Consider the following 19,234-nt stretch of genomic DNA (forward strand, 5'->3'; position numbering starts at 1 on the left):
TCATAAGCTAAAGCATATCTTTTCAGATGAAATGGATCTTGTCAACCCCATCCCCTTCAACCTGGCTTCATTTTGGTGTTACACCCATTTTTATGATCCAAACAATTTATGATTAATGATCTATATGTACATTCTTCTTGCTTGTTGCTCCATCATGTTGTTAGCAACACCAAGGTCAAGGTTTGATTCGGGAGTGCATGTAAAATGTTTGCTAAATGCTACGTAAATCATTTTGAATAAACGCGTTTTCCAAATGCATGAATGTAACCGTAAATGAAGTTGTACTCCACCGTTTCACTAGGAAATACATAAAGTAAAATGAATCATTTTTCCAGAATGTCATTAACATTTTGAATGCGTCCTTTACAGTGAGAATGAACATGATATCATGGTGTGAGGAGTTAATGTCTAAATGAAGATGTGCAGTATAATAACAAATACATCCAAAGCTTTCATGCTAAAGGTTTATTGTTAGTTTACATGAGTAAAACATATTCCATGGCATTATAGCAGATGTAATCAGAAGTATATTGTTATTAATACACAGTGCGTTAATTAAGTTACACAACCAAAACAAGTCATATTCAACAATTTTAGAGAATCTTAAAAAAAAAAATCACATTTTTAATGGTCCTTCATTATATTTCATAGCGCTTACTTTCTCACACACTCAGATTTTGACGTGCACGCGAGAAAACTTTTGCACGATTGATTGTCGGTATTTAACTTCCTGAGATTTGGCTTAAAATGCATTCAAAATCTCCCTATTTTTACCAATCCAGTCTTGGCAGGTACAGGTATGATTGTTTAGTAAAGAAAAGAAAAAGAACATTAGTTTGTATTTTGATCATATAAGTGAAGAAAGCAAAGCAACACACCAAAATGGTACTGGGAACCCTTTCCAATCCTTCCTTTCTCTCTTTCTCCTCTGTCTTTTCTCTCTCGTTCCCTCGTGGCATCAGTAATCGTTACAGCACCATGATTTCCAGCTGATTGGTGACCTGTCTCAGTGCGGCGCAGTCCAGACAGCCAATCAGCACCTTCCTCCCGGGAGTCTGAGGGGTGATCACTTCCGTGTATTGCACTGAGCCACCAGGTGGAATCTGACTGCAAGTGGAAATGGATATAGTGTGTGTTGGCATGCAGAAACACACACACATGTTGAGTTGTCATGTTTTATGGGGACTTTCCATTGACATAATGATCTTTATACTGTACAAACTGTATTCTATCCTCTAACCCTAACCCTACCCATCACAGAAAACTGCATTTTTACACTCTCAAAAAACATCACAAACAAAAATGAGGGGCAGCCGTGGCCTAATGATTAGAGTGTGTCAGACTGATATCACAAAGTTTGCTGGGTCGATTGTTAATACCGGCAGGAATTGACTGATTTGAGGTAAACAAGGTAAACAAACAAACCTAACCCCCAATTGACCCTTCACAGGGAGCTTGATTGACAGGTGATCTGACCAATCATACTTCGCCATCCGCCATTTTGTCCGACAAAGCGGTCAGGAGAGTTAGTAAATTAACATGGGAGGATTTGAACTTGAGAAGCGGAGTGTACTGACGTCTTTCCGCGGTTAAAACAACATTCCCTCTGATGTTCATTCATGTTTATTTGATGCTATAAATGAACTAGAAGGAAGAGATGATCGGTTCACGAGCGGCTTTAACTGAGGCGACAGCGATCTGACACACACATTAAAGAGCCACAAAACGCTATTTATTGTTTAAATTTCTTTTAAAAAATGACCAAATTTGAAAGGCGAGACTTTGTTTAAAATGTTTAATATCAGAAGTAAGCTGGTCTGTGTCTGTCAGTGTGTTGTCAGTGTCCTCTCTGCTCCGCGATGTGTTTTTCACTGCGTGAGAACAAGGTGTGTGTGAGAGCGGCGTAGCTTGTCTGACATAGCGACAGTAACTAAGGGGGACGGGTTTTTGCGAACGGTCAATTGTTTCCCAAGCGCTCCGGGTGTGTGTGTGTGCCGGATCTGGGCTGATACTATGTTGCTATGGGGTATGTTCACCACTCTCTTCTTCTCGTGTGTGTGTGCACTAATTTGGATGGGTTGCATCGGACAAATTCCAAGGGTTACCATACTTGGCCTTCACGTCACTAGCTTTAAAATGTCCCACCAAGGATTTGGGATATTGACATCTTTGTGTTATATGTGTCCCCATAAAATAGGTGTTACCAGAACCATGAACACTACCATGACTATTTTTTACCATGACATACCATGGCATCTGAATATGGTAACATGTATTAAGTGTTGTGGTATGATTACATGACAGCACTGGTTCACCAGTACATTTCCATAACGCTCCACATGGAATATTACAAAAGATAAACATTTATAGGTTACACTTTGTTTCAAAACCCATACGGAAATGTAATATATGACAGATATGTCCCTATATCGCTAGTGACACCGTCATATATGCTAAATATAAGACAATATATTGCTATCACATATATACATATCTCTACATATATGTTGATATAGGTTTTTAACATGTATAAATTTGCCATATTAAATGAGTATATTGACATATGATGTATATGATTATTATTTATATAATACTGTATGTTTTGACCATATATGTCACCGATATGTTTAATTTATGCCAAACTATTTCAATCTACATATCCACATTTCATTTCATTTTTTGAATCTTTTATAAATAAAATGTATTATTTATTATTATTTTACCTCTTCTTGACCAACATCTATAGACATCTGGCAGCATTACAATATATGTTTAGTCATCTAATAACTTGCTGGTAATGTCTGAATAATGGAAAAATAAATGTGACAGGTTATGCCATCTTACTCGTATGATTTAATTTTGGTCGGTATCAGGCCAAGAGCATCAAGGCGGAGCTGCACGTTTTTCAGGATGAAAGTATAGGGATTTCGGAACGACACGATGACCATCAGATCCTTGCCGACCCGGGGGATTCCATTCACCTGTCGATGAGTTATAATGACAGCTGTTAACTAGCAGTAAGGATCAAATGTATCACTCGTGTTCCTCAACAATTGGTTATGAAGGACGCATACCTTTATTGTGAGTTCAGGAGGACGGAGAGTGACCACTCTCATCGTGGAAAGGGTCTGTCCGGTTTCCCCGACGCGCCCGTACACCATGAAGAGCAAGTTGGCCTGTTCCACCAGGTAGGGCATGTAGTCCAAAGCCTGAACATCGATCAGCAGTTTTGAGGCTGTGAAATGATTTTCAGAAATTACACTGAGAAACAATGCATGTGCCCTAAAGTCAAGTCAAGTCACCTTTATTTATATAGTGCTTTTTACAATACAGATCGTTTCAAAGCAGCTTTACAGAGATATAATAATCCAACAAAGTTTGTTTCTAGAAGAAAATAGCGTCAGAGTTCAGTGATGGTTTATTTTTGTTGTAAAAAAAGTTATTAATTTAGTTATTTTATATACTGTATATATATACAGGTGAAACTCGAAAAATTTGAATATGGTGCAAAAGTTAATTTATTTCAGTAATTCAACTTAAAAGGTGACAGTAATATATTATATAGACTCATTACATGCAAAGTGAGATATTTCAAGCCTTTATTTGTTATAATTGTTGATGATTATGGCTTACAGCTCATGAAAACCTTTTCACAATATTCTTATTTTTAAGGTGGTTTTCATAAGCTGTAAGCCATAATCATCACAATTATAACAAATAAAGGCTTGAAATATCTCACTTTGCATGTAATGAGTCTATATAATATATTAGTTTCACCTTTTAAGTTGAATTACTGAAATAAATGAACTTTTGCACCATATTGTAATTTGTCGAGTTTGACCTGTATAAAGCGGCTCTGGAGAAAACCGAGATGTCATCGTCCAGCTCAGTTCAGTTCTCATATAATAGAGTCAATACAGGCAGATCAATATTATTGTTGAATATTAAATTAAATGTCCCCAACTAAGCAAGCCAAAAGACAAAGGTGAAAAAGGCGACAACAATCTTGAAAAGTCAGACTCACTGTTCTGGGGTTTCACAGTTGCCACTTTGTTTTCGATCTTGAAGGTCGTGCTGGTGACGCCCGTGTAAAACGCCACGCTGCCAGTGATGTTGGCACTGAAGGTGCAGGTCTGGTTGGTCTGGTTGTTAATGTTCAGCGTCAGCTTGAAGTTGTCGCCAATTTTGACGGTGTCAGCCTTGAGCTCGATGGTCACTCCTGCTTCTGGCCGTGGCAAGTAATCCCTGGTAGGAACGCCACGGTTCTCTGCATTCTTCATGGTCTGCTTATCTCTGTCACTGCCTGGAGTCAGGAAGAAGGTGGAAAGATTTCACTAGTGTAAGTAACCCATTGTCAAGGTGTTTTTGGACCAAATGAAACTTACCTTCTGGATATTTATAGTTAGAAGTGACATCCTCATAGGAGTTAGCGTTCACCCTTTTAGTCACAAGGAGCTTTCCCACATACGCCGTGTCCACATGGAGGACGCTTGTATTTCCATACTTATCAGATTGACGGTAAATCACATCACTGTTCAGCTGGAGACAGAAGAAAGAGTTTTTGCATTTTGTAAGCGCAATATGCAGCTGAGATTTTAATATCTTAAAAAACTAAAGAAGTGATTTGTAAATCTAAAGGTAAAAACATCAAAGAGAATTGATATGTTTCTTACCTCTGCAAAGACAAACTTTGCATCGAACGGATAGCTGAGCTCTCCCTCTTTGATAGCATTGACAGACGTCGGGCCACATCGAAAAAGACCTGAATGAGAGAAGGAAAATTACTTTTTATTTGTTTATTTGTTCTATATATATATATAACAGGTAGGAAATTATATATATTATTACCATGACTACCATATTTTTTACCATGACATACATGACATGCACATCATGTGTATATTAAGTGAAGTTATATAATTATTATTAAGTTATATATACACTCTAAAAAATGCTGGGTTATTTTAACCCAATTTTGGGTCAAATATGGACAAACCCAGCCGTTGGGTTAGATTTTTAAACAACCCAGCATTTTTTAGAGTGTATTATTAAATTATTAAGTTATATATATATAATCCAAAAACAGCCATGGCTAAGGTGTGTGTGAGTCCCAAGCCATGCAAGGGGAGGGTTGGGGAAAGTAAATTTTACCCTGTAAAAAATCATTGGCATTTTAACCCATATTTGGGTCAAATGTGGACAAACCCAACCGTCGGGTTAACATTTTTAATAAAAAAATGTAACCCAATGGCTGGGTTTGTCCATATTTGACCCAAATATGGGTTAAAATGCCCATGATTTTTTACAGGGTAAAATTTACTTTACCCAACCCTACAACCCTACATTGTAAGTTTCATTTGGTCCAAAAACACCTTGACACCTTAAAAATGCTGGGTTGTTTAAACCCAATTTTGGGTAAAATATGGACAAACCCAAACTTTGGGTTAAAAATTTTATGTAAAAATGTAACCCAACGGCTGGGTTTGTCCATATTTTACCCAAAATTGGGTTGAAACAACGCAGCATTTTTAGAGTGTAATGGATACAGTCAGCTTTCAAAATGTGTGCCTTTATTGCCTGACGTAAGAAGTAATAGGACCCCAGTTTTCTAAGCGATTGGTGGATAGTGTCTCCTAACTGTATGAGTTAAGGTTAGAGGAAAGCCTGTGTGTGTAGAGGATCATACCATCACTGGTCTCCTGAGGGGTGCAGTCGATCACCTGCCAGCCAGAGAATCTGTCGGGCAGATCCGGCCTCTTCATGTACACCTCATTCCAGCAGTGGTAGTTCCTGTCAAATACAATGACATTGGCGTTTCCATTACCCTTTAAATTGAGCAAATTGAAATTGTCAATTGAAAATACTCCCAATGGAAACACGTCAATTTCGCAAAAACTCCCATATATCACAAAAAAATTAAATTTACGCTCGCATGAGGTGGTTTTTCAGGCAATTCTGAAAAAAAAATTTTTTTCGCTAAACTCCAATGGAAACAGTTTTATTTTCGCAATTACAGGTCACCTGGTGTACGTAAAAGTTGATCATTCTTTAAAGATGGCGCGGTATGTTTGGACAGAAGACGAGTTACGAGTTCTTTATTAAACTCATAAAAGACAAAAGAATCACGGAAATACTGCATAAACAACAAAGAAATGCCCCAATTGATCAAGACCTTGAAGCAGACATGAGTGCCGCTCCCGAGTATAAGAGGTTTCCCTTGCCATCAATGCTTGGATAACATGTCTCCTTCGATTAAAAATAATGGCGAGTGCGGTGGCAGCAATATACTTAAATCCACCAACATGGGTTTATACTTAAACCCATCAATATACCTAATTCCAGAATCATGTTAACCTCATTACTAATGGGTTACCATGATCTTCACTTTAGAATTAATGTACTCTGAAATGTACAAGGATTTTTGGAAGAGAGGGGAAAAACATCGGTTAATAGAAACGGCGTCATTTCGCAATCGTTTTTTAGCGACATTTAGAAAATCTCGCAAAAGTTTTGCGCAAATCTGCGATGGAACCGAGCCACTATAACTGCACAGGAACAAATGAGTAACGCACGATTTACATTCTAGTTACTACTATTAACAAGAAACTCGTCTTAATTAACGAACTAGTAAGTAGTGCATAGCCGAATGTGGTAGTTCACTATTAACTAATCAATAACTACTATTTTTTTAATTCCTCCCAGACTACTACCAAGAACTACTATATAAGTCACTGTGAACTTTTGAGGTTTTTGTAAGGTTTTCAATAGTAATTCCTTCTAATGGATTTGGTTGCGCTTAAGTCATTACTAGTGGATCACCATGATCTTCACTTTTGATCACTGATCCAAATAATTAGTCATTCCTTTAGAAGGATGTACTGTAGTAGCCTAACACTTGAGTCATTACTATCCAATACTTTACAAACCCCTCCAAAGTTTGCAATGACTTTAGTCAATATTCAGGATTTATCATGTTTTTCACTTTTGAATACTGATCCAAATAATTAGTAATTCCTTCTGAAGGATTCGGCCATCTTGTGTCATTACTAATGGGTTACCATGATCTTCACTTTAGAATGAATTATACATTTTGCATTAGGTATGGAAAAAAATAGTAGTTATTAATCAGCTAATAGTGAACTACCTCATTTAACTGAGTGCTATTACTTACTAGTTCACTAATCAGAGTTTCTTGTTAGTTAATAGTAGTAACTAGAATGTTAATTGAGCATTACTCTTTTGTTCCTGTGTAGTTACTGTATAAAATGATGATGGAACGGCATTCTAACGTGTTACCTCATTACTTACAGTATCAGACTGTGTATGTGTAACGGACGTAGGGCAATAAGAGCTGTGCTTGTAAACCTCACTCCCCTAGTCTCAAGCAATGGGAGCGGCTAAAGTCTATAGCGTCGTGTTAGCGCGCCTGCCTCCCACGCCAGAGACCCGGGCTCAAATGCCGCCTCCGAGAAGGTAGAGTAGGATATGCTTTGTGTATCTCACCAGACTGAATCTTTTGTTCGGCTTCGGTCCACTCTCCCGTCTTCTTCCAGCACGATGTCTGTCTTCAGGTTGCCAGTGTTGTCGTGAGCAGAGCAGTAATTGGTGATGACCCGTGTTGGGATCCCGAGACAGCGCATAACTATTTAAGACCATCACAGTGTTATGGTTACGCCACAGTCTTTTTTTAGCCTGAATCTCAGAGCCAACAAAATGAACACAAAAAGTGCGCAGTGGCCATACTCACAAGAGTTCAGCACGCCGGCAAACACCCAGCACTGAGCGAAGCACACAGGCACACCACCTTCTCTAGCATATTTGAGCAGGATTTCAGTACTTCCAGTCCAGGCAGTCGGTGCTGTGCCGATGGAGTAATCCTCACTCCAGTTGCCAACCAGGACACCATCATCGTCCTGGGAGTTCATCTGTAAATATATCACCAAAAAGCCTAAATATACACGCCATGTGCATTCATATAAGACCAGCTGCTTATGAAGTATGTCGGAAAATGAAAATGTATTAAAAAAAATCAGAAACAAACCAAAAAATTTTTATATCCTATAAACTTATAATATTTGTTATATATTGTTTTTATAATTCCTATGTAATAACTAAATGTGATAGTCAGCAAGCTTTTTTGACATTTTAACAATAACTCTTTGTCAATCATACCAGAGCTGATCCTCGCCGAACGATTTGAGTGGCATTTCCACGGTACATTAGTGGTACTTTTCCAACATCCATAACCAACAGACAGGCATCCAGAACCCCCTTTTCAAACTACAGGAAAACACATAAAATGTTCAATGACGGTGTCAGTTTGAACAGTCTGTGAACAAACTCCGGAAAACTGCCAACCTGTCCAAAGTTCCATGAACGGGAGGAAATGTTGTTGAATTCTCCATTGTAGATGATCCCCACATCGTTCATCACATACTCCTGTCTGTCGCTGTCTCTGGGAATGTACACCTGATCCGCTGTGATGCAACATACACAAGATCATGCATTATAATCATCATCAAAAATATTAAATGAGAGCGCAGCAAGTGTTGTACTCGTACTCACCGGGGTCCCAAGGATTGAACAGCACATAGAAATCGGTGTCGCTGTTCCTCTCAGTGCGCTGTTTTCCAAAATCACTCACAACTACAACAAAGGTTTGGAACCGGCCAATGATGCAGCTGGAGTCTGGTGTTACGCCCACGGTCACGTAATTCCCTCGTATGTCCACCACACGACTCATCCAGCGCGCGTTAACTTTCTCTTTTCCGATGGACAAAACGACATAGGTGCCCTTGTTTTCATCGGGCGTACTGCCTGTGAGGACACACACATTCTAGTATTAAAGAGATCCTGTTATGCATCTTCAGCTTTCTTATAGTGTGTTATGTTGCTGTTTGAGCACTAAAAAGTCAAGAGTTATTCTCTATATCAGAGTCAGTGTTTCTGAACTCCTGAAACGCCTCCGAGTTTTCTTCCGGGAACGAACACGTCACAATATTCCTCGTTTAAATAATTAATACGCAGAATAAAGGGGCGTGGCCTGGTTGAGTGAGTTAGTAGTGTGTTAAACTGGCGGTTAGGGTAAGGGGCGGGACATTTCCCAAACACGCTCGAAGCACTTGACCAATCACAACACACTGATCCAGACGACCAATCAGAGCACAGTGTGCTTTTCAGAAGGAGGGGCTTCATAGAGACGGGAAGTAAACAGAGCGTTACTGACAGACTGGGAAGAGAGGAGCCGCAACAATGGAGAATAAGGGAAAAAATTATGTTTTATGAACATTCAAGCATAAAAACCTGTTCAAAAACCAAATCAAAACTTTGTAATATGGCTTCTTTATAGGATAGGTCACCCGCCAAAAATGACAATTCTGTCATCATTTCTGACTTTCTTTCTTATGTGGAACAAAAAGGGCATTTTAAAGTAGTTTATAACTGTTTTTACTCATACTATAAAAGTCAGCAGGGTCCAAAACAACACTGGATCTCACTGACTTTGATTGTATGAAAAGAAAAAAGAAAAAAAAACCTAGTGCTCTGATATGTTTGGGCAAGCGGAGTTAAAATCTGGTTTCGGTGGAAAAAACACACACAAAAAACAATGGTGCTCTCAGGATCGCCTCCAGTAACAAGGACCCAAATCTCACGAGGACGTCTTCCCACAGGACAGCAACTGAGCCGGCAATAATGAACGCAAAGCTGACATTGAGACTGCATTAAATGGTGCGGCGACAGCCAAGGGAGCATCGCTTCAATCCTTCAGCTTGACGTAACTGCAGCATGGCACTACGTTCTGGTTGATGTACGTGTGCAAGTCTCTAATGAAGACAGGCAGATGTTTCTCATGTATCATTGTTTGTCTGAGAGTTACGTCCAGTCCATTAATGCTGTGTCCTCTGTAAGATCATGTTCCTCTCAGGCATTAAAAACATCACAGATGTAATTTCATCTCAGTAAATCTATTTCTGGTTCACAATTTCTAGCCAAGTCATTCAGGCCTATCTATGTCTTGTTGTCATTATTTTCCTCCTCCTCTGCAGTGTGGGCACCTCCACAGCTTTTGTCAGGTTCAATGTTAAGTAGACACAATATGGGTCACCAATCTCTCTTTTCTTAAAGGGATAGTCCACTCTAAAATGAAAATTGTCTTAATTGACCGTTCGCAAAGACCCGCCCCCCTTAGTTACTGTCGCTATGTCCGACAAGCTACGCCGCTCTCACACACACACCATGTCCTCACGCAGTGAAAAACACATCGCGGAGCAGAGAGGAGACTGACAACACACTGACCATGTTACTTTTCGGTTACTTTTGATATTAAACATATTAAACAAAGTCTCACCTTTCAAATTTGGCCATTTTTTAAAAGAAATTTAAACAATATACCGTTTTGTGGCTCTTTAATGTGTGTGTCAGATCGCTGTGTCGCCTCAGTTAAAGCCGCTCGTGAACCGATCATCTTTTCCTTCTAGTTCATTTATAGCATCAAATAAACATGAATGAACATCAGAAGGAATGTTGTTTTAACCGCGGAAAGGCGTCAGTACACTCCGCTTCTCAAGTTCAAATCCTCCCGTGTTAATCTACTAACTCTCCTGACTGCTTTGTCGGACAAAATGGCGGATGGCGAAGTATGATTGGTCAGATCACCTGTCAATCAAGCTCCCTGCGAAGGGTCAATTGACTCAGCCTTAGTGTAGTTCCAGACCTGTATGACTAACTTTGTGGAACGTAAAATAATTCAATTATTCAAGTTTGTTGTCAATGGTCACCAAAATCCAATAGGTTACCAACATTCTTCAAAATATCATAAAGTCATACAGGTTTGTAAAGACATGTGAGTTTTGGGTGAACTATCCCTTATGCTGTCCTTTTATCCTACTATAGTATTACAGTGGATAATTTTTTTTTTTTTCATACAAATTCATGCGAAATAGTTTTCTCATGAGGGTTAGTAGGCAAGGCAAGGCAAGGCAAGTTTATTTATATAGCACATTTCATACACAATGGTAATTCAAAGTGCTTTACATAGAAGAAATTAAAATAATCAGGTTTATTTATACTATTTACTACAAAATAGTAGTATAGTAAAATAGTAAATTTATTTCTGGTTCACAATTTCTAGCCAAGTCATTGAGGCCTATCTATGTCTTGTTGTCATTATTTTCCTCCTCCTCTGCAGTGTGGGCACCTCCACAGCTTTTGTCAGGTTCAATGTTAAGTAGACACAATATGGGTCACCACTCTCTCTTTTCTTAAAGGGATAGTCCACTCTAAAATGAAAATTGTCTTAATTGACCGTTCGTAAAGACCCGCCCCCCTTAGTTACTGTCGCTATGTCCGACAAGCTACGCCGCTCTCACACACACACGTTCTCACGCAGTGAAAAACACATAGCGGAGCAGAGAGGACACTGACAACACACTGACAGACACAGACCAGCTTACTTTTCTTATTAAACATATTAAACAAAGTCTCACCTTTCAAATTTGGTCTTTAAAAAAAAAAAAATTTAAACAATAAATAGTTTTGTGGCTCTTTAATGTGTGTGTTAGATCGCTGTGAGCTCAGTTAAAGCCGCTCGTGAACCGATCATCTCTTCCTTCTAGTTCATTTATAGCATCAAATAAACATGAATGAACATCAGAAGGAATGTTGTTTTAACCGCGGAAAGACGTCAGTACACTCCGCTTCTCAAGCTCAAATCCTCCCATGTTAATCTACTAACTCTCCTGACTGCTTTGTCGGACAAAATGGCGGATGGCGAAGTATGATTGGTCAGATCACCTGTCAATCAAGCTCCCTGCGAAGAGTCAATTGACTCAGCCTTAGTGTTGTTCCAGACCTGTATGACTTACTTTGTGGAATGTAAAATAAGATTATTCAAGTTTGTTGTCAATGGTCACCAAAATTCAATAGGTTACCAACATTCTTCAAAATATCATAAAGTCATACAGGTTTGTAAAGACATGTGAGTTTTGGGTGAACTATCCCTTATAGAGGCACAGCGGCTCTCTGCTGTCCTTTTATCCTACCAACAATTTCCATACAAATTCATGCGAAATAGTTTTCTCATGAGGGTTGGAAATGATCTGGTTTAAAAGATCTGCTCACCGATCAGGAACTCCATCTCCACATTGTCCCACTGGTTATTGAAGGGTTGGTCAAACCTGATGGTGATGAGGAATTCCTGATTCCTGCGCACAATGAGGTTGGTGTTCTTGTAGTTGGTGGTGTTGTGGGCTCTCTTGTTCTCTGCTGCACGCATATCAACATCCAACACTGAGAGAATATGCGTTGCTGCAAAAAATGTGAAAAAAATTGTACATGATCTTTTGAATACCAACATTATCTGAACAGAATCTGAACTAATAGTTTCAGAAAAAAAAAATCGACTTAAATAAATGGTGTGATATTTAAAGGCATCCTTTCTCTAATCTTATTGGTTAATGACAATAGATGAGCATCTACCCACCTAACAAAAATATGTTCAAGGAACATTTGGCTAACGTTATAAAAACATTATTAGTGAATGTTCTCTGAACGTTTATTAAATGTTTTCAAAACGTTCTTGGTTGTGCACATGTTAAGGAAACATTCCATTGGATCATTCTGCAAACATTCTGGGAATGTTACTTTTGAATGTTCTCTGAACATTCCGAAACAAGTTGTAACATTTAAATAAGTTGTGATGTAGGACACCTAGTAAAGGAGTTCTAAAACTGTTAGATTTCGATTGTAAAACTAATTAAAATATAAACTAATGTTTATAAAATGTGTTAGTTGGCAAGTGAACATGGTATAAGCGGGTTAATGCCCGACGAGGTGTCCATTATCAGGTATTAATGGACTTCCGCTGCGTGTCGGACGGTTCACGCCTCGCCGTCGTCCATTAATACATGACAATGGACACCTCGTCGGGCATTAACCCTTACACAATAAGGTTCATTAGTTAATGTATTAACTAACTAACCATGAGCAATACATTTGTTACTATATTTGATCTTAGTTAACGTTAGTTACACTCTAAAAAATGCTGGGTTGTTTCAACCCAATTTTGGGTAAAATATGGACAAACCCAAACGCTGGGTTAAAAATGTAATGTACAAATTTAACCCAACGGCTGGGTTTGTCCATATTTGACCCAAAATTGGGTTGAAACAACCCAGCATTTTTTAGAGTGTAACTAATTAACCTTATTGTAAAGTGTTAATAAGTTAGACAAACATCTAACTGATATAAAATAAAATAAATCCATGAACGAGGTATGAATAATGTGTTTGTGTCAAAGTTTTGAGAACATTATTAAAGACTATGGACGTTCTGTTAATGATAAGAACATTTGTTCATAACTTGTCGGAACATTCAACCCGATCTCACGGCAATTCGTACGAATTTTACGAGGTGGCTAATTCGTACCAATTCATACGACCTCACTCGTACGAATTTGTACGTTTTTTGCTAAATCGTACATATTTTACGATTTGCCAAAATCGTATGAATTCATACGAATGACCTACTCCTGACCCCGCCCCTAAACCCAACCGTCACGTGGGTTTAGACAAATCGTACAAATTCGTACGAGTGAGGTCGTACAAATTCGTACGAATTAGCCACCTTTTAATCACTCGTACAAATTCGTACGAATTGGTCGTGAGATAGCGTTGGAACATTAGTCAAGTTCCTGAGAACGTTCCTGGTTAGCTATAGGCAATGCTATGGTATGCTAGCTGTGGTAGTTCAGCAGCGAGCGATATAGTTGTACGGGAAACGCACCCCTGGTTAGCTAGGCACGGTTCGGCAGTTTGTGTACAGACATGAGCAAAGACAACAGAGCGATATTGTCCTCTCAGCTGGGTTCAACATTGTAAGAGTGTGTCGTGATTTAAGGAAAAAGTACACCTTGACCCGCACATGTGTTGGCATCTAAACGCTTGATTCACATAGCAAAACTCTCAATGGAAATGAATGAATAAGAATATAAATATAACTTTACTGGGTGCTCTTGGTGTCACAAGCTTGGTGTCAAACGCTTCGAACTTCAGGGGTTTATACTCATCCAAGTTTGACTTGGCAAAGCGAACACGGCCCCTTCCAGCGGACCCAATGAGTTTATGCATGATGGACACAAGATGTCTTGATGTTTGCCTGGAGGACAGATCATGTTAATGTTAGATTTGAAAACACAGAGAATACAGATAGTTTGTGTGTCTGAGATATGCAGAGGAAAGGACAGATAGTAGGTGTGTGTTTATGCGTCTACTGTACATGTGTGTTGAATGATCAAGACTTTATCTATTTCTTTCTGTCTTCCCCTGTGGGAAGATACTGATGCAATGTGGTGTTAGACTATTTTAGGAAAAGCACAGTCTCAGTGAAACTGTGAGAATCATAAAGCACTGATGAAATATCATTCTCAGCTCAGCAATGTGGCAGCAGCAGAAGAGCCTTTCTGTCATACACTCGTCATAAAACATTTCTCTAAAACAGTGCCTATTCAAAAAGTTTCAGGTCGGTACGATAAAAAAAAATAAAAAAAATAAAAAAAATCACCAGTGTGGCATTTATTAGATCCAAAATACAGTAAAAATAGTAACATTGGGAAATATAATTACAAATTAAAATGACAGTTTTCTATGTGAATAAATAGTAAAATGTAATTTATTCCTGTGATCAAAGCTGAAATTACAGCATCATTACTCCAGTCTTCAGTGTCACATGATCCTTCAGAAATCAAGAAACATTTTTGAATACATGTGAGTTACATAATCAACTTACTTTTTTCAAGTAACTAAAGTAATGCATAACTTTAAAAATTACAACAAAACATACATTTTTCAAACAAATAATGCAAGTAACTTTATTTTGAGATAAATCGTGAGTAAGTGCAGCGGCGTTGTGTCATTTACTCTTCTCACTTGCACACACAACAGATTCAGTGTCCCTCAAAATGAATGAAAACAGTGGTATGCAAACTTTTTATGCAAACCTGCAATAGTTAAATATGTTAAATTACACAACTATACGTTATACATTTAATCTCACTATATTAACCAATGTCCTTGTGGCTGACCTTTGATAATACAATTCTAATAAGCAAAATTGACATCACATTTGTGTTTAATTGTCTAAAGTCTGATTCTTCTGCGATCTTTACTGTACAAGTGGGAATTGCATTTCCTTATTCATTTCACTTTTGGTGTGAAAGGGCCTTTAAAGGGGTCATGACATGAGAAACCAAATTTGCCTTGATCTTTTGGTATATAAGAGGTCTTTGAACCATTAAAACGTCCTGCAAGTTTCATAGCTTAAGACGTCCTCCCCATTATAAACGAATCATTTATTTAATCAAGCTCTAAATACAGCTCGTTCTGGATCCATGGTAAGAAGTGACGTCACGGTACGAAGTGACGTACCAGCGTTTGCATATGACCGCCTCCAGCACAAGACAACTACGCTTTAAGCGCAAGGCAACTACGCTCATTTCGTATCGTTGTCGCGCCCGCGCGCCGCGCGCCTCACAAGTGTTCAGTCGACGGACAGCGAGTGTGTCTGCTCTGTGTACAGGGAGATTACGACGCCGCAGATGTGCTGTTCCTGGCTGTGGACAAACTACATCTTTGAATACGCTGCGAAAGATCCAGTCGTCAGGGAAAAATGGATGCACTTTATTTTTTGCGGACGTCTCAGTCACGGCAGTGTTAATTTAAGCGTTTGTTCTATACATTTGAAGGATGACTGTTTTGAGACTGTTTTGAGCTTTGCCAGAAAACTGTTGCTCAAAGATAAGTCTGTGCCGTCTATTCTGGGCTCAACAACGACGACGCAAACTGTAAGTAATGTATTTAAAACTTTAAACTACTTTTTAAATACGCTGAAAGATCCAGTCGTCAGGGAAAAATGGATGCACTTTATTTTTTGCGGACGTCCCAGTCACGGCAGTGTTCTATACATTTGAAGGATGACTGTTTTGAGGAAAAAATCCCAATATGATGATTGGCTTTGCCAGAAAACTGTTGCTCAAAGATAAGTCCGTGCCGACTATGGGCTCAATGACGACGACGAAAACTTACTTTTTACCATGGCTAATATAAACACATTTGTATAAGAGAATCTTGAAAATATGTCGCCTTTCTAGTAGGCCTAACGTTACATGTGATAGAAAATTAAAAATGTTGCCTTTATCAATGCTGCATCTTCAAAGATGGCCTGTGCATGCATTTTTTTCCGTGGCACACCCTATCATTTCATTGGAATTAGTTAAATAATGTTAAACTGTTAGCAAATGAAGCTATAAGATAATTATGCAACAATAATCCGTTTTCAAGTGTCTCGGGTTAATTTTTTTTTATTAATTCAAAATAGTTTCACTTTCCATGTGGACACGGGCTGATCCAGTCTTCGTTGTTGTGGTGATGCTTCATTTTGTGGTGATTCCTCATCTGATTCCGGCTCAAACATAATAAGGTTTTATCATTGCAAGAGCCATCGCTTCGCATGCATCACCCGCTATTAAACAGTTACGCCGAATCCGCAAATGTTCTGGCTGGGGGCGTTAATAATTGATGCATGGGCACTGACGTTAGCCAATCATAGCAGTGGGCGTTAACACTGAACTCTTAAAGGGGAAACACCCCCAAAACAGACTGTGTGAGTCAGAGGATGAGAAACAGGGTGGGAAAAGGTCATAAATCACTACATTTTAAAAGTTTTTTGTAAAAAAAACTATAGTAATACTATAATTGCACCTAAGGGAACATAATAATAAAATAAAAAAAACCATGTCATGACCCCTTTAAATCTGCCAAAAAATAGATATTTTGCTTTTTTACTATTTTTCTTTTCTTGAAAGCAAACAAGCAAAGCCCAGCCCAACTGAGAAAAAGTGATGCAAAAGTAACATAATGCATTACTTTCCATTAAAGGTTTCTAAGTAACACAATTATTTACTTTTTTTAGGGAGCAATGCAATATTTTAACGCATTACTTTTAAAAAATAACTTTCCCCACCACTGGTAAAATGTTTTGCTTAACAGCAATTACTTTTGGCAAAGTCTCAAATCCCAAGTTATGTGTATCTAAAGTGGGAACAATGAGGGAAAAAAAGCTCAATAACTGAAATAAATCACCAATGAGTTGGATGAACATTACAAAGTGTCCATTTTAATATGCATGTATACATAAAACCCTGATACGGTAACACTGAATATGCAAATCAAGATTCCCAGCAGAAATCTGGTAAACATTTCTTTGTAACAGAATTTATACAATGAAATGTTTAATGCGTATTTCAAACGTGCACTTAAATTTGGTAATGCCATAGAAATATGCAGAACTTAGTTAGAGCCCACATAGTTAAAAACTTAAGGAAAGTTATTCCTAACTGAACGCTCAGTCATTAAAAGCGCTGAACTCACGGTGTGTGTAGAAGAGTCGGTGTTCTGCTGAGGTGAGGAGGCTCCAGGCTGATGTGCTCATGAAGAGCTTCATGCTGATTAATAAAGGCTCAGGACTTCCTCTTCCACTGGAGAAAAACACATCCATGGACCAGAGCGTCCGAAGTTAAGATCAGGTCAGTCCGACATACAACTCTGTGACCTTGCTCTGAGTCTTGATGACAGCAGCTTATTCCAGACTGTAAATAACATATGACAAACATTCAGACAATTAAAGTGCTCAAAATAAACAAGTTTTACCAATAAAGCATAATCACTGAAAATATGAAGATGTTATGATACTAATTTAAAGATTTATGAACCATAACGGTTATTCATTCTTGTTAAAGAACTCCATATTTCTATTTTATTTGACAGAAGAATACAATAATTAATGGTCAATTCTTCAAATTCACTTAATTTGACTGGTCGAGTTATTATGCAATTTCCAATTGTCCCTTATTTTATAAGGTTTACCTTTGAGGCATGAAACTAAAATAAATAAGTAGCACTAACTAACATGAACTAACAATGAGAAATATATATTTTGACTGCATTTTTTAACCTTAATGTTAGTTAATAAAAGTGTGCATGCTCATGTTAGATCACAGTGCATTATTAATGTGAACAGATACTTTAGATCATAAACATGTATTAGTTCATGTTGAGATAAATATTAAGAATAAATACGGTAACACAATGAGGTTAACATTAGTTGGCTTAACATAAATTAATGATGAACTGCACTTCTACAGCATTTATTAATCTTAGTTAATATTAATTTCAACATTGACTAATACATTATTAAAATAAAATAAAAATAAAAATAGGGTTGTATTTGTTAACATTAGTTAATGCAATGTAAACTAACATGAACAAACAATGGCCAGCTGTATTTTTATACAATATATATAACTAACATTAATGAAGATTAATAAATACTGGTCATGGTTAGTTCATGTTAGTTAATACATTAGTTAATGATAACTAATGAACCTTATTGAAAAGTGTTACCATTAAGGATTGTTCATTGTTAGTTCATGTTAAATAATAGTTAATTAACGTTAACAAAATAGTAAAGTGTTATCAATAAAACAAAACAAAAATCATAAATTTCCCAAATTCCATTTTATCTCCTATAATTCTTACGTTTTTTCAGTCAGTAAAGTTCAAGGTGATTAAGTACATACACATAATAGCAAATAATACTCTAAAAAGAATACAAAAACTAAACATATATGTTTGTCAGTTATGTCCATATCAATATATCAATGTCAAGTGTGGTCAGAAAGCCATCAAACATTTTAAAAACATGGCAGAGGCCGAAAGCATGATAAGAGAATAAAACATGAGCAGTTGAGATTACTTTGGGTGCAAACTATAGATTAAAAAGAAAATACACGGTAATGTCATAACTGGTGATGGTCATCAATAGCAGTCATTAATATCAAACATGCAAATAAAAAAGTTATAAAAGAAAAACACAACATTTGAGAGAATTTCTGTCAAACATGCCTTTAAAATGGATGGAATGGGGGTCAGAGTGTGTGAGAAACTGTTCTTATAAAATTATTACAATTATAATTTATTATTACAACCTAATTGCATAAATATATCTTGTCCTGGATATCAGGAAGTGTCTCTGAGGGCATGTTAAAAAAGCATCGTTTGAAAATACAGGGAAATGAAACTTGTGACATGATCTGAGATGTTTGACCCGCATGAGAAGTTAAGTTGCCTTGTTCCATGTTTGTGATTTTTTTTTTATCCAATTTTAAAAAATCTGGTTCCAA

The 19,234-nt window shown here is 37.6% G+C and overlaps 1 protein-coding gene across 1 annotated transcript; it reads right to left on the reverse strand.

The window, feature by feature from the left end:
• Positions 1-453: 453 nt before the first annotated feature.
• Positions 454-17,641, reverse strand: f13a1a.1 (coagulation factor XIII, A1 polypeptide a, tandem duplicate 1). Its single transcript, XM_079600961.1, has 15 exons — positions 17,424-17,641; positions 14,003-14,154; positions 12,121-12,306; positions 8,566-8,817; positions 8,359-8,477; positions 8,173-8,280; positions 7,748-7,925; positions 7,504-7,642; positions 5,687-5,790; positions 4,674-4,762; positions 4,386-4,539; positions 4,025-4,303; positions 3,075-3,235; positions 2,845-2,981; positions 454-1,107 (listed from the first exon to the last, which is right to left on the reverse strand). The coding sequence occupies exons 2-15, from the start codon at positions 14,124-14,126 to the stop codon at positions 969-971; spliced, it is 2,169 nt and encodes a 722-aa protein (XP_079457087.1). The 5' UTR covers positions 14,127-14,154; positions 17,424-17,641; the 3' UTR covers positions 454-968.
• Between the last annotated feature and the right edge of the window lie 1,593 nt (positions 17,642-19,234).

This window comes from Phoxinus phoxinus (genome assembly GCF_949152265.1).
Source record: "Phoxinus phoxinus genome assembly, chromosome: 24".
Lineage (NCBI taxonomy): Eukaryota > Metazoa > Chordata > Actinopteri > Cypriniformes > Leuciscidae > Phoxinus > Phoxinus phoxinus.

What these genes read in the sequence shown, in the direction of transcription:
- f13a1a.1 (XM_079600961.1), bottom strand. Translation starts at nt 14,126, where the DNA reads ATGCATAAACTCATTGGGTCCGCTGGAAGGGGCCGTGTTCGCTTTGCC. An exon ending in GTTCATGGAACTTTGGACAG is followed by an intron (nt 8,281 to 8,358) that starts GTTGGCAGTTTT and finishes GTTTTCCTGTAG; the next exon opens with TTTGAAAAGGGGGTTCTGGA. An exon ending in TAACTATAAATATCCAGAAG is followed by an intron (nt 4,304 to 4,385) that starts GTAAGTTTCATT and finishes TCCTGACTCCAG; the next exon opens with GCAGTGACAGAGATAAGCAG.